General features: G+C 51.4%; 2 protein-coding genes, 1 long non-coding RNA gene and 5 other non-coding genes across 12 annotated transcripts; 7 read left to right on the top strand and 1 right to left on the bottom strand.

Annotated features, from left to right (window-relative positions):
• The first annotated feature begins 2620 nt into the window (after nt 1-2620).
• LOC134150298 (uncharacterized) lies at nt 2621-6259 on the top strand. Of its 4 annotated transcripts, none has more exons than XR_009960623.1 (5): nt 2621-2639; nt 3431-3559; nt 4281-4363; nt 5252-5382; nt 5899-6259. It is a non-coding gene; the product is annotated as an uncharacterized LOC134150298 (long non-coding RNA). The 4 variants fall into 4 exon arrangements; XR_009960622.1 differs by lacking the exon at nt 2621-2639 and adding an exon at nt 2916-2960; XR_009960621.1 differs by lacking the exon at nt 2621-2639 and having other exon boundaries at nt 3126-3559; nt 4189-4363.
• Nucleotides 3157-3297, top strand: LOC134150460 (small nucleolar RNA SNORA16B/SNORA16A family). Its single transcript, XR_009960659.1, has one exon. It is a non-coding gene; the product is annotated as a small nucleolar RNA SNORA16B/SNORA16A family (small nucleolar RNA).
• LOC134150448 (small nucleolar RNA SNORA44) lies at nt 4019-4149 on the top strand. The gene has a single exon (XR_009960648.1). It is a non-coding gene; the product is annotated as a small nucleolar RNA SNORA44 (small nucleolar RNA).
• LOC134150449 (small nucleolar RNA SNORA61) lies at nt 4407-4542 on the top strand. The gene has a single exon (XR_009960649.1). It is a non-coding gene; the product is annotated as a small nucleolar RNA SNORA61 (small nucleolar RNA).
• Nucleotides 5694-5766, top strand: LOC134150456 (small nucleolar RNA SNORD99). Its single transcript, XR_009960655.1, has one exon. It is a non-coding gene; the product is annotated as a small nucleolar RNA SNORD99 (small nucleolar RNA).
• A 713-nt stretch (nt 6260-6972) lies between the features above and the next one.
• RAB42 (RAB42, member RAS oncogene family) lies at nt 6973-8425 on the top strand. The gene is made up of 2 exons (XM_062594204.1): nt 6973-7427; nt 7861-8425. The coding sequence occupies exons 1-2, from the start codon at nt 7192-7194 to the stop codon at nt 8282-8284; spliced, it is 660 nt and encodes a 219-aa protein (XP_062450188.1). The 5' UTR covers nt 6973-7191; the 3' UTR covers nt 8285-8425.
• A 1594-nt stretch (nt 8426-10019) lies between these two features.
• On the bottom strand, nt 10020-18648 carry TAF12 (TATA-box binding protein associated factor 12). Of its 2 annotated transcripts, XM_062594295.1 has the most exons (7): nt 18560-18648; nt 16550-16695; nt 14028-14279; nt 12984-13061; nt 12568-12682; nt 12020-12108; nt 10020-10491 (listed from the first exon to the last, which is right to left on the bottom strand). In XM_062594295.1, exons 2-7 carry the CDS (start codon nt 16616-16618, stop codon nt 10456-10458), a joined length of 639 nt encoding a protein of 212 aa, XP_062450279.1. In that variant the 5' UTR covers nt 16619-16695; nt 18560-18648; the 3' UTR covers nt 10020-10455. The 2 variants fall into 2 exon arrangements, with proteins under 2 accessions (XP_062450279.1, XP_062450280.1); XM_062594296.1 differs by lacking the exon at nt 16550-16695 and having other exon boundaries at nt 18560-18644.
• Nucleotides 18649-19032: 384 nt separating this feature from the next.
• LOC134150454 (U11 spliceosomal RNA) lies at nt 19033-19161 on the top strand. The gene has a single exon (XR_009960653.1). It is a non-coding gene; the product is annotated as a U11 spliceosomal RNA (small nuclear RNA).
• Nucleotides 19162-19242: the final 81 nt, after the last annotated feature.

Genomic DNA, 19242 nt, shown 5'->3' on the forward strand with positions numbered 1-19242 from the left:
GAAAAGCCCTGATTAATTACCATTTAGTATAATGCGAGATGAAAGACAACGGCTCCGTGTAATAAGGTAAATAATGCTTTTATCTTTACATGCTAAAGGCAAGAAATTTCAAGGCAGATGATATCACAATACATTGGAATTATGTGCTTCTTGAAAAATTGCATCAAAATCTGCAATTTAGATTATGAAGTACTCTGCCTTTCAGCTTGCAACACTTGCTAGTGATTACAAAAAGTCTTAAACAGTCTCACTATTATACTTGACTACAATATAAGGACTGAATTTATGTTACTGTGTTTAAATTGCAGGGACTCTCAGATTACAATTTGAGCTATATAGAGTGAAAAATGCTTAGCCAACTATAGAGTTGGAAAGCTGTAGGCGTTACTCCTGCTAGGCATTAAGTGGTGATTTCCAAACTAGTCTGCAAGGCTACGTGGTGCCTTGTTGCTGTTACTGTGTGTTTAATTAAGCGTTTGATGGTACAGATGAATGGTGACCTGTGGGAAATTCTGACAGGCTAAGGAAGGGGTTTGAAATCCACTTTTTTAACAAATGTGGGTCGGTACCAGTGCAGCCCCGTGTAGGAGGGTAAGGGCTGTGATCGGGGCCTGCAGTGACGCTTTCCGTGCCTCCGCAGAGAGGATTTCCCTTGTCTGGTGCAGTTTCGGGAGACGGGTTCACAGCCTCCCCTCCAGATCCCATCGCACATGCTTCAGGCAGTGCTGACCACCCTTAGGTATTCCTCTGAATCCCTTTGGAGGAACAGAGATGTTTTGCTCTGATCTTTGCATACTCAGTTGGTTTCTCATTACGGGGTTGCTAATCCTCAGCTTCTACTAAACAAGATCTGAGAGGAACTTTTATCTTCCACCCTCACTGTCTCCCAGAGCATCTTGTTACAGCGTACTGGATACACCAGTTTCTGGATTTAACTTGGGATTTGCTCCGACATGAAATTACTTCTATAACAGGATAGGGTGTGAATTTTAAGTGCAGCAGCTACATTTGAAAAGTGATAAAGCTAGTTCAGAAGACATTACCCTGACAAGCTTTCTTTACCTTTTTGCTTGTTCCAAACATTTCTTCAGAAGATAGCTCCATTTGCTTCCAAGCTACTGCTCTTTTCTGTCTCACCAGTTATTCTTAATCAAAATGGTTTTAACAAGTGCATTATTTTATAATACAAGATTTTATAGGAAGAGTTTTGTGGTAGCACTTAGCACATACTCAGATAACGTGCTGCTTCTCCTGTAAAATATCCAGAATGAAAGGAATAGGAGATAACACAGAGAAAATGATACCGATCAACAGCTGTACGTGAACAGGGCTTGTCTTGTCCTCTCTGCACACAGGCCCCCTCGGGAGCTGCAGGCATTAGCGAACCAAGCGGATCGATGTCTTGCTTTCTTTTTCACAATTAATTTTGTAGAGAGCTTCCCTGCGGGTTAATCCATCAGAGAGGCTGTCGGCTCCCACCTGTCCAGGGGTGAGGACTGCAGGTGCTGTGAGCGTGCTCTCCATCCTGCCGCACGAAAAGGCTCGCTGTAGGGCTCCAAGCCACACCGGGAGGTTTAGTTGGGGTCCTTCCTGACCTGTGGTTGGGCACCGCAAATACACAGCAGGTTTTTCTCTACTCCTTTTTGGAGCTCTGTGTATCTCCCTCGTTTGGGCTGTGATGGGCTTTGGTTTTCAGTATTGTCACTGGCGGAGGTGTTCCCTGTTTAATGTTTGGAATATTCTCTTCCACAACACTTGACGTTTATCAAGGTCTTCTGAATCTTTTTATGTATTTTTTAATTTATTTTTTACTTTTGCTACAGTGTGCTCCCAGTTCCTGTTGTGCTTTGGGATCTGACGGGGAGGTTTCTAGGTTCGCTTTGCTGGAGGTAGCGTGCCAAGAAGAATTAGTGCCGTCTGGGCTATGCCTCATGACTCGGCACAGCAGCTGCAGAATTCACGCAGGAGGTGGAGGACAGGACCACCTGCTTGTAAGCTGTCCCCACTGGATTTGACAAGGACTGTTTTTAGAAGAGCTTGGTCACACAAGATTTGAGATTCATTTCCAGACTTGTTGCTGCTTTAAATGGGTGCCAGGCTTTCTTCATTTGTGATCTGTCACGTTTGTGGTGGAATAACCAGACTGAAAGGGCGATTCCTAAGCAGGAAGCACCCAAAATTTGTGAACATTGCTCAGGACAGATTGAAAGTTAACCGTTGTTCTCCTTCATCCCGTTTCCACCTTCTCCAGGGCAGGAAGCAGACACTTGTGCTCCACTCTGAAATCCAGCTTTTCATCCTGATCTTTCGCTGTGGCTATGGCATCAGCATCTGTATCTGCAGAAACTTCAGGAGCCCCTTCCAGTCGGTTAGCAGGTGCTCTGCTTTTGAATGCTCTCCAGTGATTATAGGTTGTGAGCCAGGGATCAGACAGAGATACTATTCTGGCAGGTGGACTATTGTTTCCAGGATCCTTTTCTTCCATTCCCCGAGGGCGAGGTGTTCCCTGCTGCGATATACTTTCCCAAAGGGAGGAAGGACTCAAAAACACAGCCACTGCCACCACCTTTGCGAAGGGGAACCGCTGACACGCACGTCGAGGGGAGGAGGAGGAAGAAGCCGCGTCTTGCCCGTGTCATGTAGGCTCGAGATTCATCTAGGCTGGGATGGGTGGGGAGCGGTCGCAACCCGGGGTCCTCCTGCTCTGGGGCAAGATCCGTGCTTTTCCGGCTGCAGTTCTCCTTTGCAGAGTGGGGTCCCCACTGGCGGGGCGCGGAGGGCGTGGGGCAGGGGGCGGGGCAGGGGGCGGGGCGGGGGCGCTGTAGGCGGGGCGAACTACAACTCCCAGAAGGCGCTGCGGGAGGGCCCGTCCGCGGGAGCCAATCAGCGCCCGCGCTGCTGGCGTATAAAAGGCCGCGGCGGGGCGCTGGCGGCCTCTCCCTGTGATGGCGGCGGCGGAGGTGGGCGAGTGCGGCAGCGCGGGCCGGGCCGGGCCGGGGGCGCAATCCGGTGCCATCCGCCGCGCCCCGGCGCCCTCCCGCCGCATCGGCGCCCCGTGGGCTCCGCGTCCGGGGCGGGGTGGGGTGGAAGCTGTGAGGGGCGGCGGGAGAAGCGCAAACCCGCCGCGGGGTGGGGGGAGAGGCCGCCGCAGGCCCTGCCCGGCCCTGTCGAAGCTGCGCCTGTCTCAGGCGTGTAGCTGGCGCAGTCAAAAAGGAGCCGACAGCGAGCTGTTTTCCACGACGGTCGCTGCGCAGTTTGTCCTGTAACTGCGGAGCAACATCCCGGGAAAACACACGTGCGGGAAAGGCCCCGGCCCGGCGGTAGGCCTCGGCCTCGGCCCAAGGCCGTGCGGCACAGCGGGGTCCCCACTGGGGTGGGTGCGTGGAGGAGGAGAGGTCGAGGGTATCAGAGCTTTTCTGTTGTCCTAAAGGATTTTCTCCGTGTAAGAAGCTGCCCAGCGTTGAAGACTGGAGCTGTTGCAGTCCTTCAAGCATGGAAGGGGATCCCGTGTACACAAGGTCATGGTGTGGTGGTGGCCAGGGCTCAGCACCACGAGCAGGTGAGATGTGTGATTTAGGCTCTTGATTTCCCCCCCCCCCCCCCCCCCGCCTTATTGTTGAGCATTTGTCTAGTTGCCATCGTGGCCTCCATTACCCAGCACAGCAAACAGCAGTGTTTTCTGGCAGATGCTCTGAAGGCAGTTCTTGTTCCTGGTGTCTTAGTTCCTCTGCAGGACTCATTTTTGGTCTTAGGTCCTGCGGACAAGGCTTTCTCACTAGCAGGGCCTGTTGCAAATATTCCTTCAGACATTAAGAACTGGAGACTCTGCTCCTGTATTTATTACCCTATCAAGATCTGATGTATAGCTGGGATAAGAGAGGACCTTATCTTCCCAGCATCATTTGTTAGGGCCAATGGCAGAGCCAGGATTCAAATCTCATCCTAAGCCAATAAATAATTTTAGCTGCCCCTTTTCTGCTTGCAGCAGTAACAAGCTTTGCTGAAGAGTAGTTTTAGTCTGCATGTTAATCCAAGAGCTGTGGCTCCATGAAATAGCCACAGTTCTCCAACAACGTGCGAGAGTAACAGGAAGGTCTTTGACTGCTAGGCCTCTTTTGCCTGTTGCTGTCACTCACCCCTCCTATATGTTTTCAGGAATATACAGCATGTTGTTCCCTCTTCTTGTAGGGCACTAGTGGTTCCTGGAGTGTGTGTGTGTTAGTGGCATGTGTCCATGCAGAGTAGTATCTGCTGTCTGTTCCTGACCACGCATGTTGCAGTGTGTTCCAGGGCTACTTGATGATCAGGAGCTTGCTCAACTGATTGCCTGCCTGTTGGATAGACCCACCATGGCGCTTGCAAGGTGAGAACATACGCGTTTGTCAGAGCAGAAGCTCTGTAGCCTGCCCCTCCAGATCCCTTTCCCATCAGATCTGAATACCGATCTTGTGGTCGAAAAAGGAGGAAAAGTAAAATGCAAATTGGTCTCAGCCTCTCTGATGGTATGGTCATGCTCTGAGAGGGACCAGTTTGAAGACATTGTAAGTTTAGTCTTAGTCTTGCAGTTTTGGGGAGGCTGGAGTGGGAATGAATTCTGCTAGTCAGCGAATGGATAAGCATGTTAGACACCGGTGGAGATTTGCAACAGAAGTATTAAAGATTGAGGCTGAAATAGTGATACGAAAAACAAAAAAGGTGGGGGGAAAGCAAAGATTGTGTGTAACTTGGTAATTTTGCCTGGCACTTGAGCGCTAAAACAAGATGGTGAGTTAAAAATAATGTTGGTGCCTAGATGGTACAAAAATTCTGTCCAAAGGCTAGGCTGTGGTCACCCTTTAAGAGGATCCCAGGAGATGTAGTGAAGATTTGCTAGCTGGTATCCTGTGTCATACACAAGCAGTTGTGGTGAGCCTTATGCATGGGAGTGTGATTCGACAGAGTCAAAGTCATACAAAATAAAAATAATCCTCTCTGTTGTACAGTCTCGCAGTGAGTTTGATTACATTAATCACAACACTGGATGCGAATGTGACCTTCATGTCCCAAGGGATTCCAAGCACTGTCTGGTGGCCACTTGGGCATTTCTGCTAGTTGTTTTGCTTCCTAGGGGAAGCTCCATTAAAACATGCTCCTTTAAAATTGAAGGCTATTTGGGCTTGAGTTGATGCATTGATTTTTTCTGTGTACAGAGGCCCATCAACTTCAGATTACCTGGCTGTGACTGTGTGTGTATATATATTGTCTTTTCCAGGAATCACTTGCTTAGTGGAAAAGGCTGAGAGCTCGTAGACCCAAGTGATTAATCTCTTGCTCCAGTGAAGAGGATCAGTTTGCTCCCCAAAAGGCCTATATTGCGTGTGGGGAAGCTATGCAGCTAAACACGTGAGTGTCCTTTGTGAATAACTGATATTTGCTCAGTGTTTTCATGAGTGGCATCTCAGCAGTCCTGGACTATGAAGAACAGTGTAAACTGACTGTGAAATGAGTTGTGCCTATGCTGTCAGTAGCTACTAAAATCCTTTTCTAATTGGCCAGTGGAAATGGCTAATCCTTAACTGGCCCTTGCAGCCTGTCCCAGCTTTCCAGGTGGGAATAGTAAAGGTCAGTAGTAAGGTTTGTAGTTCGTCCGCCTGAGATCTCTAGGTCAGAGTTTCTGTGAGATCAGTCATGCCACATCAGCCCTCTTAACTGAGCCTGGTCAGTGATGACACCTCTGTCTTTGGAGACTGCTGGATGAATCCTGCGGATATGGGGCTGAGGCCAGGCAGCTGCATGAACCAGCTGAAATCACTGAAAATTACTGGGAGTGTGAGTGCCAGGGAATTCCTTACTGCAGGTGAAATCTGGATCTATGCTGAGTCAAACTGCTACTGTATTTTTTTTTTCTTCCCTTTTTAGGTCTAAATGGATCACGCTGCTGAGATGAACCAGTCTCTGAAGGTTTTGGTGCCTCTCTGCAAGTCTTCTGTCTCTTTCCAAGCCTCTCCTAAAGTAGTGGCAGTTCTGCATAAGGAGATTAAAAAGATCCTGGTTCCTTTGTAAGCTGTGAGCTCCCCCAGGTGGGGCAACTGCTTTAATTCAGGAGTCATTATTATTACAAGTTGCAGGAGCTTGTTTCACTATAGATGTTACTAAAGTTTCAAAATATTCAGCGTAGGAGAAGTGTTCTGGCTACAGAGTTTTGTCAGGGGAAGAGTTTGGGGGAAGAGTCTGAAGTTAAAACATTTGGAGAGTAGGAAAAAAAATGCATTTGAAATTCCTGCTGTCTCCTGTGTTCATGTTTGGGGTCTGTTGGTCTGTGGTGACCACCTGCTTATTTAACAAGGTAGAACAAGGTTGCCAACATCTGCTACAGTGCTAGTGAGTCAGGTTGTAGTTTTTCCTCATTGTGGCAAATGAATTGAGGATGAAAACAGTTGCAAAGGCTGTTACAACAGATGTGGCATTGCCTGTTGTGCTGTACTGGAAAGCAAAATGCTTGGAAATAAATCTGGGCTTCCTGATGCTGCTGCAGTAGCAGGAGTGGGAAGGAGGAAAGTCACTGGAGTTGGGAGGTGTCCTACTCACAGCTGTGCAAGTCGGAGAAGGGCCCTAAAATATGCCTCCAGCTTTGGGGAGGAGTTGGGGGTGGAGGAGGGGGGTGAGGGCAGAGCATAGGATTTCCAAGTGCCCTTCGCACCCTGCTGCTCCCCATCACTCTGGCCTTCACTGGGAGGGATAATGGTGCTGGAGACCATCCCTTATCCACCCTACCATGGCTAGTGCTGGACCTGGGGACAGATTTGGGTCTGTCAAGCAGAGCCCCAGCAAGTCCCTCCTGGCTGTTTCACTTCCCTTTTTCCTTGTCTTCTCCCCCTTCTGCAGAAAAAAAAACACATCACTGAGCTCAACAAAACACTTTGGGTGGGAGGGAACAAAGAGCAGCAGGAGGGGGAGGACAGGCTGATGGCAAAATCCCCGTGCAGGCCACCAGGCTGCTTGCGGAGCAACTCTGACGGGGCTGGAGCCGGCGCTACTCAGCGCCTCTCCCCGCTTTTGCAGGTTCGGGTCTCCGCGGGGGTCAATCTGCGAGGTCAGAGCAGGCTGGGACAGGTTCCCCGGCCACGGGAAGACGCCGCGGGGTGGGGATGAGGGTGGAGACTTGACCAGCAAGGCGAAGCCCGGGCCGGGATCACAATCCCGGCCGCCGGCATGGACACGGCACCCGAGCCCGACGGGCACTACCAGTACCGCGTGCTGGTGCTGGGGGACGCGGCGGTGGGCAAGTCGTCGCTGCTGCGCTGCTACGCCGAGGGCCCGGGGGCGGCGGGGGGGCCCGCGCCCTGCCCCACTGTCGGCGTGGATTTCTACAGCCGCACGGTGCGGCTGCCGCCGGCCGGCCGGGCCAAGCTGCAGCTCTGGGACACGGCGGGCCAGGAGCGCTTCAGGTGAGCGGCGGGGGGGACGCGGGCCGGGGCGGGGGGCACATCGCAAAGTGCCAGCACCGCTCCTCTTCGCGTTTCCTTTGTGGCAGCGCTGCTGCACCGGGTGCAAAGTCCCTGCCGCGCTTCGCAACGGGACGAGGGTGCTTTCGGGGAGGGGGTTACAACCTTTTGCTGTGCTTGCAGCAAACCTGTGGTCGGGTTTTTTTGGGGGGGGAGCAGAGCCCGCAGGCCTGAAGGGGCTGGGGATTTGCCTCCCTGATTGCATCAGGCTGGAGCCAACAAGCCTGCGAGCATGAAAGAGGCTCAAATGGGCTGCGAAGGGCGGGAGGGGCTGGGGCGGCGGGTTCCCCTTTCCGGGCACCGCCGGGGCTGGGATTTTCTAAAAGGGGGATTTGCCGGCGCGCTGCCCCCGACACCCCCCCGCTGCGGTGCCCAGGTCCATCACCAGGTCCTTCTACCGGAGCGCGGCCGGCGCGCTGCTGGTCTTCGACGTCACCAACCGCGCGTCCTTCGAGCACGTCACCGAGTGGTACCACGAGGCGGCGGGCGGCCGGGCCGCCGGCAAGGTGGCCTTCGTCCTGGTGGGCCACAAGTGCGACCTGGCGGGCGAGCGCGCGGTGTCGGCCGAGGAGGCCGGGCGGCTCGCCGCCTCGCTGGGCATGGCCTTCGTGGAGACCTCCGCCAGGAGCAACCTCAACGTGGAGCTGGCCTTCGAGACGGTGGCCGGCCGCATCCACGAGGCGCTGCGGCGCGGGGCGCTCGCCCCCCACGACGCCTCGGACGGCGTCAAGCTCATCCCCGGCGAGAGCCGCGGCCGCCCGCCGCAGCAGCGGGAGCCCCGGCGCCGGTGCCGGTGCTGACAGCGGCGCTGGGCTGGCCGGGCTGGGACCCGCCAGCAGCTGGGACGCTGAGGGGGTGAGGGAGCAGCACCCCCATCCCCAGCGCCACCCGCCAGTGCGGCTCCATCGGGGCTCCGAGCCTTAATTTGGGGGCTGTGGAAAAAAAACGTGTATACATACATGTATATATATATATGTATATGTGTATATATATATGTTCAGCTGCAGTGGTGTTTTTAATAAACCAGAGCTGCTCCGTGCCGAATAAGGGCTCTGCCGAGCGAGGGGCCGGCGGGTTCCCAGGGCCGGCGAGAGGCTGAAAACCCGCTCGGCCGCCGGCGGAGACCCGCTGGCGCCGCCAGCTCCGGGTGCTCGCGCTGGGCGAGCCGGCGCCTGGGCCGCGGTGAAGAGCGGCCGCCAGCCGCGGCTGAAGCTTCAGGTGCCGGAGAAGGACGAGAAGCACAAAGAGATGCTCGTGCTCAGGATGGGGGGGGGGATGTTCACAGCCTGCCTGGTGCAGAGCCCCGCTGCCTCCTGCGCCGCACGGCAGAGCCGGCGGGGAGCTCGGACGCGCTCAGCTCCGCTGCGATGAAGGAGCCGAGCAGCAGAAATCAAGCGTTTGCAGCACGGGGAAGCACACTGAGCAACTGCGGCGGCACGTTAAACACCCTGTACTCCCCTTCCCGGCTGCCCGTGTTTCGCTGGGGAGGGGGGAAGGCGTCAACACTGAGGCTGCTCACGGGACCTCCCCAACACCAGGCGCGATGGGGGTCAGGTCTGCAGGGGTGGATTTAACGCCCAAGCCCCTATTCGCTCCATGAGCCCCTTCCTACGAGGCCGTCCCCATGCCCTGACCGCACGCCAGGCGCTCGTGGGGCGGTCTGTGACCTCCCCAGCCGCGCGCCGAGCTGCAGTCCCTCTTACTGCCGCGTCCGGAGCGTGCCGGCAGCGAAGCGGCTCAGGGCTGGGCTTCTCCGCGCTCAGGAGGGCCGGGTTGCACGTTTTGAATAGCTGCAGCTCCTGGGTGACCGAGGAGCTGGAGCAGTCTGGCTGCACGGTGAACAGCTCTGTCCCCCCAGCACCAGCTGAGCCCCACAGTGAGGCAAGAACAGCGACAAGCCTGGCCTCACCCAAGAGGCCGCGTTAGTTTAATCGCATGCTCCTGGCTCCTCAGCTGGCTGCTACATGAAAGCAGGAGAGAGGCCTTAGTGGTTATTACTTCAAGTTTCTCCCCTGGGTACTAGGAGCCCCTTGGGCTCTAAGAGCCCTGGCAACAGGCCTGGCAGGGAGGACAAGGCACACTCGTCTCCCCTTGCTGCGTGGAGTGTTTGCAGAGCTGTCTGCTCCCTCTTCCCCAGGTCAAACAAGCAGCAGCTTCTCTGATGTTCACTGGTTTGAGCAGAACAAGCAGGAACAGGCAGCAGGACACAGCCTTTCTTTACGCCCCAGACAAGCAGAGAACCAGGATCAGCCCTAATTTCTTTTCCTCGGTCACCATGTCCAGTTCCTCATGGTCTAAATTTGCAACTGGTGGGCAAACACCTCACCCTGGGCTGGATGTAAAGAGCTTCCAGCTGCTCACCAAATCCTGTTAGCACAGTAGAGGACCAGACGAATCGTTCCACTCGCTTCCAGCCCTAGGACAAGAGATCTCTTACAAGAGCATCACAGGCAGAAAAGCAGGTTATCCTGATCACCAGTCGTTTCACTTGCAATTTCTCCACATGCTCTTGAACAGCACAAGACTGTGCCATGGTTTTAGATTAATAATTTCTTTATTCATGTAAAACAAACGCAAGTATTTATATAAACACTGACATTACAAAGTACTGGAACAGGTAAGGGCAAGAAGGAGGAAACAAAAACCTCTACAGATGCTTCTAATACTGTCCCACACAAGATCAAATGCTCTGTCCCTTGGATAATCACTTATACGATAAACCACTTTCAAGTCACAAATAAAAGTCTTTGTTTTGAGATACGTTGCGCTCTCAGTGGGAATGAGGAAGGGGGCGTAGAACTTTTTTGGCAGATCTCCTCATAAAGTCAGATATTGCTGCACCGTTAATAAAAAATATATGCTTCTCTGTAAGCATTAAAAAAAATATCCCGTGGATGGCATCGTGGAGGCTTCAGCGGAGAGGCAGATATCCCAAAATGCACTGGTGTCATCTCCCAACTCTTCCTAGGGGCTATTTCTTGGTAGTTTTGCGGATCAATGCCATTCTCTGTAACAAAAAAAAAGAGAGAGAGAAAAACATGGGACGCCAAGAGTCTCCAACAAGGTTACTGCAAATAACTGCAAAGCTTATAAGCTACCCACCCAGGAACAATACTGAGAAGACAGTATCTCAGGTTCTCTTAGGACACTGCCTGACTTGTTTCAACACAGGTCTTTCAAGTTCATTTAAACCCTAACACAGACACAGCCAGAGCTAGATAAAAAGAAAGCATCTATACTCTTCTTCACACCTTGAGTTGGCAAAGTGAATGAGTAAAGCTTTAACTGCTGGTAAGGGGCACTAGGATTAAACAGTGCATCGCATCCAGAACCACTTCAAGGCCTTCTCTCTCCATGACAGGCAGTTATTGCAGTAGCTTCAGGAGGAGAGATGCAACCTGGAAAACTCCAGCAGGGCACCCACTTCCCTGGCTCTGACCTTACGTTTAAAAAGCAGTAGCCCAATTCATTTAAAGCAAAACTAAGGGAAAGAACAGAGCTGCTCAGCTTCAGTCTACAGCTGAAATTGCAGGACATCTGTGTGCTCTCTGCTGCACCTTCCCAGGCCTTTAAGCTTTCTGCAGCTGTTTCACTTCTTATGGTGTCCAAGACTTGCGACCCTTGCACACGGACACAGCAGGTGCCGTACACCATTCACCACCTGCAGCGTTGGGGTTCAGATATCAGGTAGCCCCAGGAATTTGAGCCAAAGTCTGTCAAAGAGAGCTCTTGATCACGGTATAACACCACATCCAGACTTCCGTGATTTTGTACCAGGCAGCCTGGGGCTGCAAGTGCAGAGTGGGGGGTATCCGGTTAATCGCGTATGTACTGCATCCCAGACAGAACCGGCCACAAGACTTCACTCAGCCAGTCACACAGGGCATCTCAGTTGTGTTTCTGCTTCCTATGGCTGTTTTTCAAAGTTCTGCGAAGAAATTCTCCAGCCTTTCTGCAACTTCTTAACTGCACACAGAGGAAGCAACAATCCTGTGACAGCAGGCCAACATTCTCACAGCACTGTGCTCACACATGGCTTTTGCAGATCTACAATCTACAGCTTCAGTAGATCCTGCAGCCATAGGGCTCTCTTGGGCTCGAACCACAGCACCTGTGAGGCTACAGAGGTGTGGAGATACACAAGCATTTAATCTAGCATGCTTGGATATGGATTTTCTATTGAACCAGAGGAGCTGAGCAGCCTTTTCGCTTCCTTCTGCACAAAGAGGAAGCACCAAATCCACAAGACGACAGCAGACAAGATTATTGTCTGCAGCTCAGTTGCTTCAGACTTGAACTGCCCACAGACAGTGTGAGAGCTCCTGGTTCACTCAGGGCACAGCCAGCCCACAAAGCAGCAAGAGCAAGCTCGACCCTCTCTGCATAAACAGGTCAGGGGACCCTGGAAGTGATTTCAATTCCAAACCACTTGGAAAAGAGGATACAAATTCACATAGTGCCAAGAGTCCAGGAAGACCCTACCCATATTAGCCTTCTACCACGTGGCTCTCAGCATGTTACCAAGGGCTCCTTACCTGCTTGTGAGCTTCTGTAGTGCAGGCTTTTTTATAGGGCCTGATTTCTTCAGAACCAAAGCCCGGGATCCACATGTTCCACTGACGTTCTGGAAGAGAGGGAGCAGGTCAGCACACGACAAAAACTACCCCAATTGCATGTGGCAGGAGTGGTCTCTTCAGAACTAAAATACCAGTAATACACCCTTCTGGGACCAGCACTAGAAATGGACACGTGCTAGTGATCTGGTCAGAAGCTATAAAAGACTTTTAAGAACAATAGCTGTCAGCTGCACTGCGTTAAAGCACACTAAAGATTAATTTCCTCTGCTAGGTATCTTCCAAAAGAGGCCAAAGGACAGCTACAAACTGCACAATTGAATGCTTAGCTAGGAGAGGATATGGTCAGGGGAAGGACACCCTGACAATCCCTGACTGCGAGGGCACTGTTAAATAGCAACGAATCAGCAGCTATTCACAGGTTTCCACCCCAATGCCATGGTCAGGGTTTGCCCCAATTGAAAAATATGTTCCCAGCTTTGAACTGAGAGAAAAAAAAAATCACTTACCAAGATGCAACTGGACATCTTTCACTTCCAGAGTGTTTGACTTGCGATGCCGTGCAAGCTGGCAGGCAGCCGTCACCACGCTCTCTATGAAATCATCAGCAATCTGCAACAGCATCTGTCACGGACCAAGAACAACAACCAGCCTCATCAGTACTGAACCGTAGCGTCAAAACTATGCGAAGCGTACGAAAATGAACTCTCAGAGGCTACTACTTCAAAGACGTTTGCTGCCATTGCAGTCTTAAAACACTTCTCAGCACTGGGAAGCGAAAGCAGATATGGACATCTGAAGGCTGCAGCAAACATACAGCAGCGTAATTTGAACCAACCCTTGCTGCTTTGGCAAGGGGCCGCTGGTCTGTGAAAGCCCTGGGCCAGCTCCTTCTGTAGCCCCTACCAGGGGTGTGTGTACCTACTTCCTCCACATCTTCATCCAGCTGCTCGTTTGGATCCACCTCACGCACCAGGTCCTGCAGTTTCTTCTTGGTTAAAACCTGAGTGTGGGGGAGGGAAGGAACAATTTACTGCTCTACTTCAGCAAACAAGCTGCCCCCACTATCCTGAGGCCCAAGTCACCCATGTTGACACACCGTATCAGTTCGGGAATGGCAGAGATAAGAAATACCAGGTATTAAGGAGCCATTTTCAAGAACCCCTGGCAGCTTTGACCAGACAGCGCATCCCCGTGTAATAAATAAAAGCGATGCTGTGTCTTGAAAGCGCAACCACTTGAACTGAAACACCATTGCTTAAAACAAGGCTCCTCGTAAGAGAAGACGACGGCACAATCGGAAGTCCTAAAAGGTACAGAGCAAACGTAAGCAGCTTTTCAGTGATCAAGTTTGTGTCCAGGACACAAAGGAATTATCTCCATTACTCCAGTGCTTATCAGCCTGAGTGCTTTGAAAGGAAATCAGACACGAGTTATTCTAGGGTAGCAGGCAGCACCCTGTCAGTCCAAATATGTGGTAAGAAAGCAGAGATTTTAATACTCCTGGACACTAGCAACACGTAAGATAAAGAAACAATTTTGGAGTGTCTGCTTGGCAGCAACACATTTTATGTACATTAAAGACTCAACAACGTGACAGGCAAACATGTAAGCCAGCAGCTTTTTAGAACTGATGCTGCACCTTGCACCACCCCAGTCTGACTAAGGTTATGAATGCACACAACTCTTATTTCTCTCATTTAAATCACATTTAAAGGGAATTTTCCAGTCACTCCCCCACTATATATCTTCATAAGATTGACAAAACGTCTGCAGCTACATCTGTACGTCATCCAACCCAAAAGTGTCTCAGAGGGAAGGACTACATAAAGATGACGGCTCACTCAGGACAGCAACCAATACTTTAATTGACATTAGTATTTGCTGGTATTTTAAGGAAGGAGAGGAATCAACCTACAGTCAGATCTGACCATCTTCCCTGTTGTCCCAAAGCTGAGGGTGAAATTACCTGGTTGCTTTCGGGACTGAGCCGTCCTCCTCCGCTGGGCGTCCCAGGCATCTTTGCCACAGTGGTGCTGTTTGCCATGGAGCTCTGCGGGGGAGTGCTGGCTGGTTCTGGCTTTATCGAGGAGAAGTTGGAGAGGTTGATCAAGGTAGATGGGCCAAACTGGTTCATAATCTGTTGGGCTTTAGCTTTTAGATCATAAAGCTTCTCTAGGTCTTGCTTCTTCTTGGGGTTGTGGGGACCCAAGCCAATCAACTGGAAAAGGAAGCGGAAGCCACAGTAAGCAATCAGAGAAGGGAAATCCAAGGGGTGCTTAACTCTTTGCCCATAGCAAAGCCACAGTGTACTGACAGGACAGAGAGGTTTATATTCAATCAGGTCTCTCTGGACACAGCAGGAAGGGAGGAAGAACGTTTAGAAAAAGAGAAACATCCCCTGGGATATGGAAAATGAAGTTTGCCATGAGAAGCACAACAGCTGCATGCCGTGCACTGACTGACAACAGGTAGCGGCAGTGCGGTCGCACTGACCCACCTGCTCATTCCTCTTCTTCCAGACTGAATCCTGCACATGCATTCACCTCGCCCTTGGATCAATGCCTTTTTGCACACACTTCACTTATACTAATAACAGCTTCAATTAAGAGACCATGTGCAGAGCCAGGGAGATTTAACTAAAGGACAAGGGCCTGGCTTGTTCTCTTGGCAGCAATGCGTGGGCACAGGCCCTGTCCTGCTGCACTCAGCACTGGGCGACAATTGAGTCTTCATCTTCATACTCCACATGCCTGAGATGCAGGTCAGAAGTTCAAATTCCCTTAGGCATCTGCCCACGAGTGCTGCGAGGTGGGGGTTTCATTTTTGGCCATGCCACATTTCAAGCCTGACCTGTAGTGAGCCCTCTCCCCAGACCAATATTTCCACCAAGATCACTTGTAAAGAAGAAACACTGATGTTGGCTGGACAACGTAGGATTCAGTTTCAGGTCCAAGAGTACGAGTCTGCTTACTCAGAGGTAACGTGACAAGAAAGAAAATACACATACATGCCTACACCTTCGATTTGTTCTTCCCATGCTGGGCAGCTGAAAGCCACAGTAAATGAAATCAGATTTACTGAGCTGTCAACAGTGAACCAGAACTGGGTTTCAGCAGCTTAACTAATTACTCAGATCTTCCAGGTTCACCATTAGGCATTAGACATTATTCATGTTATTAGCAGCTGAGCTAATTGCAGAATGACTGGCAACCATTTGATAGCTGAAAGGCTCCAAAATCCAGGCTCGCTAAGGCTCTGCTTGGTCATTGCTGCTGCTCTGCGACACAGCTGGGTGAAAGGAAACTCTGTTCAGACCCTCGGCCTTCCATCACCTCTGGCAGTGCAGACTGCAGTGACAGGCCTATCGCACAAAATGAACAGTTAATCAACAGTTTGATGTAAAAGCCTTTCACATAGAGGCTGCAGCAGTTGTTGCTTGGCAGATACTGGTGATGAGTAGCCATTGAGAACACGTCCTCTGGAAAGCCTATGCAGTGCAGTGTGAAATTACTTACAAAAATGAAAAATGAAGAAAGTTTGGTGTAACAGCTGTTTACTAGCTGTCTCCTTACAAAGCACCCTGTCCATAAATTTAAGCACTTTTGTACTTCAAAAGGACAAAAGAATTCCTCTTAACCTGCTTATTCTTGTAGGTTATTCAGCATTTACTGAAATATGAAACATTAATCACAGTGAAGTCTTAAGTGACAACAATTTCCCTTAAACACCCCCATTTGCTACGAGAGCCTTGTCTTCCTTACACTGATACTGATCACAGGCCCATAAAGTACATTCACATACAAACTGATGAACAAAGGTTTTTCCGCCTTATCTACAAATAGATGCATTTCCCTCATCAGAGTAACCTTGTTAGTTTGAATTAATTCACACCAAAAAAAATCCCAAACAAATCAGAAGTCACACAGAAATGCTTAGCATGTGGCTGTTTTAGTGCTTCATTCCAACACAAACTCATGCACTGTTGCATCCTACAGACATGGAGCTCTTCCAAAAGGTTTTATATGCAAGACACTTCTGTAGTGCTCTCAGCACATTTCTAGCTCCTCAATGTTAACTGAATTAATGCTGGAAAATCCTTATGTTCACACTCTAAAACCCCTTAGATAGCATTTCAGCATGAAGGCACTACTCTTAAGAGCTTAGCACAAGATCAGAGGGACTTCAATATGCTAGTCTGGGTTTTAGCATTGGCTGATCTCAGGCTGTTCACTCCCATGCCTCAGTTTACAAATTCGGAGGGCAGGAATTCTTACTCACCATGCAGAGGAGAAGGCAATGTTTAGGGAATGCTCTGAAATCCTCGGGCAGAAGGCACTTTATTAGTATAAGGCAGTTTTGTTCGTTTATTTGAAGATCTTACTGCATCCTTGGGGTGCTATTAAGACCATCAAATGCAAAACTAACAGGATGTGCAGAATCCCACACCAAGTCCTGCATGCCAACTCATGGCTCACGCAATTTACTTACAGCTATCTGGGTGTCTAGATCTTTAATTACATCAGCAACTGCTGTGGGCCCAGTGAACGGAGAAGCCATTTTCCGAAAGATTCCAGCAAGTCAGCAGTCAGCGTTAACCTACTCTCTCCTCCTCCTCTTCCATATAATTCTCATTCCTACAGGAATACCAGATATTTTGCATATCATCCGTTATATTGTAAGATCTAAACAGGATATGTTTTCACCAGCTGCCACACAAGAGCATGCCATGTCCTTACTACAGCACACAAGGGTATACTTGAGGGTATTAATACTATTTAAGTAGAGGTGGAAGCCCAGGGTACGCTGCTACAGAAGACAAGGCACCTCCTGGGATCCTGACACGGGAGCACAAGTTTGGCAAAACTCCATTTTTACGTCAGAAGACAGAGGGCTTCTTGGTACCAGCTGTGAGCACCGGTGTTCGGATTAACCCAGACCTTTGCAACAGCAGCTTTCTTCCACGGCAGCAATATGTCTCGTGGCCTCAGTTAACATCACCAACTCTCAGCTGATCTGCTCTAATTTGTTAAGCAGTGGTACTACTACAGCACAGTGCTACAACTGTAGTTAAAGCCTATATTAAAGCCAAACAAACCTGTCAGCCTGTTCGTCGGAGTGCTCGGGGTTCCCATTTCCATTAAGAAATGGCTAACAGACAATTTTCACCAACAATGTCACCCAAGTTTGCAAAGGACTGCGTGGTCTGGGTGTCTCTTTAGTATTAATGGAAAAAAAATTGGGAAAATTCTTGCTTTCCTTCACTTTAGTTATTATAAATGTCAGACAAAGCTCTCCCTTATGCTGCTAGAGGAAGTATGCCTTACAAGTGTTTACCCATATTAGCTAAAGATACAAAGTGAGTGAACAGGAAAGTCTTTTTTTTTCCTCCAAGATGTGCTTAGATGCTGAAAAGTAACTGAAACGTCCTTTCTCCTCAGCACACAGCTCCCAGCTTTGCATTTACTTCTGAAAAAACGATACCTGAAATCTAGTGAAATGAAAACCTAGTGAAATAAGAACTTCAAACATACAACTAAAACAGATTTTCTTCCAGCAGCTTGTTCTTCTCAAACACCACGTAAACAGGTCACCAGTCCAAAGACAACTCACATGGAATGGTAATTAGGGGATTGCTCAAAACGCAAAACACTTCAGGAGGCCTCTGAGAGCAGCCACAGACAAAGCAGTCGATAACATCCAAGGTCACCTATAGCAATTTGTAGTCAATAGCAGGCTCCAAGTTCTGAACACAGAAGCCAGTTCGACCAATCCTTCCAACTTTGACATAAAAAGCTAACTCTATGGCAGCTCTGTAACACATTTTTCATTTTTATTAACTACATCCACTGCCCTAACTTTGGGCTTAGAAACACAGACAAAAGCCCAGGACCAGGAACTACATGTTGCCCCAACTTCGTTGAACCTTTTGCTCCAGTTGAAATAAGAACTGTCACATCTCATTACAGGGGGGTCACGACTGTTTTTGAGCACAACTGGGCAAACGGTTTTGGAGCTTGTGTAGCAAAAATTGCATTTGGACCCTGCCCTAGCTGCGAAAGCTGGAAGGACCTTCAAGGGGTCCACCGAGGCTTGAGTGCTTCAGGTCCTGACTGTCAAACCGTCCTTTTCTGCCCCAAACTGAGCAGCCTTGTGGCAGCCACGGCGCCGCAGTGCAGGGGATGACAGACCCCCCCCCCCCCGGGCCGGTGCCAGGACACACGCGAGCAGAGCAGCCTCCTGCTCGCCTTTCGCCCCCTCAGATCCAACGTTTTTCCACCACAAGGTTAAATAACCCTCGCACAGCGAAAAACTCATGTTTTCTCGTGCAGTTCAGGCCGCTACCGGCGGCTCCGCGCCCCGCGCCGGGGCGGCGGGCGAGGCGGGGAAGGGTCCGGGCCGCCCCGGCAGTGGCACAGCCGCTGCCCCCGCCGCCAGCAGCCGCAGGGGCGGAGGGAAAGGGGGCGCCCCGCAGCCCCCGGTCCGCCCGCCCGCTCCTACCTCCCCATGACCCGCGGGCGGACCGAGGCGCCGCCGCCGGCTCCGCTCCCTCCGCCGCACAGACCCGAGCCCTTCCGGGGTCACTACCCCGCCGCCACCCGGAAGCACTTCCCGGCGCCGCCAACCAGCGGCTGCGCGTGCGCTCAACCGCTTCTGTTCCCCGCGCCCAACCCGTTAAGCTTCTGCGCATGCGTAGAGTGGTCCGCCTCGGGTGGGGCGGCGGTGCAGTGGGGCGGGCGCCCCAGCATGCCCCGCGCTATTTGCATAGAGCAGCGGCTGCGCCGCGGCGGGGAAACGGCGGCGTTTGGGGGTAAAATCCCGCGAAAATGACGCGGAAAATGGACGGGAAGAAGGAAGGAAGAAGCCCGGGGTGCAGGCGGAGCGCGGCCGGTCGGCGGCGGGCAGCGGGCCTCGCCGTGAGCTCGGCAGCACCCTGCCGCCTTGGGCCGGCGGCGGCGGCAGAGCGCAGCTTTAAAAAGGGCTTCTGCCGTGCGTGGCACGGGGGGGCCCCGCGGCCGCCCCCGCGGAATCGACATCAAGAGATTTCGGAAGCACAATTTTTGCGGCGGGGGCAGCCGGTAACCGCTTGTTCTGGCGCCCCGGTACCGGGTAACGACAGCAGAGAGCAGCGCGGGGGTGCGCGCGCGCGGCGCGTGTTCCCCGTGGGTGCGCGAGCGCCCCTC

The sequence above is a fragment of the Rhea pennata genome, chromosome 23, assembly GCF_028389875.1.
Source record: "Rhea pennata isolate bPtePen1 chromosome 23, bPtePen1.pri, whole genome shotgun sequence".
Classification (NCBI taxonomy): Eukaryota; Metazoa; Chordata; class Aves; order Rheiformes; family Rheidae; genus Rhea; species Rhea pennata.

Bases quoted from the DNA above. Each gene is read 5' to 3' on its own strand.
- RAB42 (XM_062594204.1), top strand. From the start codon at position 7,192: ATGGACACGGCACCCGAGCCCGACGGGCACTACCAGTACCGCGTGCTG. The intron at 7,428-7,860 runs GTGAGCGGCGGG...TGCGGTGCCCAG, and splicing joins GCGGGCCAGGAGCGCTTCAG to GTCCATCACCAGGTCCTTCT.
- TAF12 (XM_062594295.1), bottom strand. From the start codon at position 16,618: ATGGCTTCTCCGTTCACTGGGCCCACAGCAGTTGCTGATGTAATTAAA. The intron at 14,280-16,549 runs GTAAGTAAATTG...TTCCTTTTCCAG, and splicing joins ATCTAGACACCCAGATAGCT to TTGATTGGCTTGGGTCCCCA. The intron at 13,062-14,027 runs GTAATTTCACCC...CCCCACACTCAG, and splicing joins TCAGTCCCGAAAGCAACCAG to GTTTTAACCAAGAAGAAACT.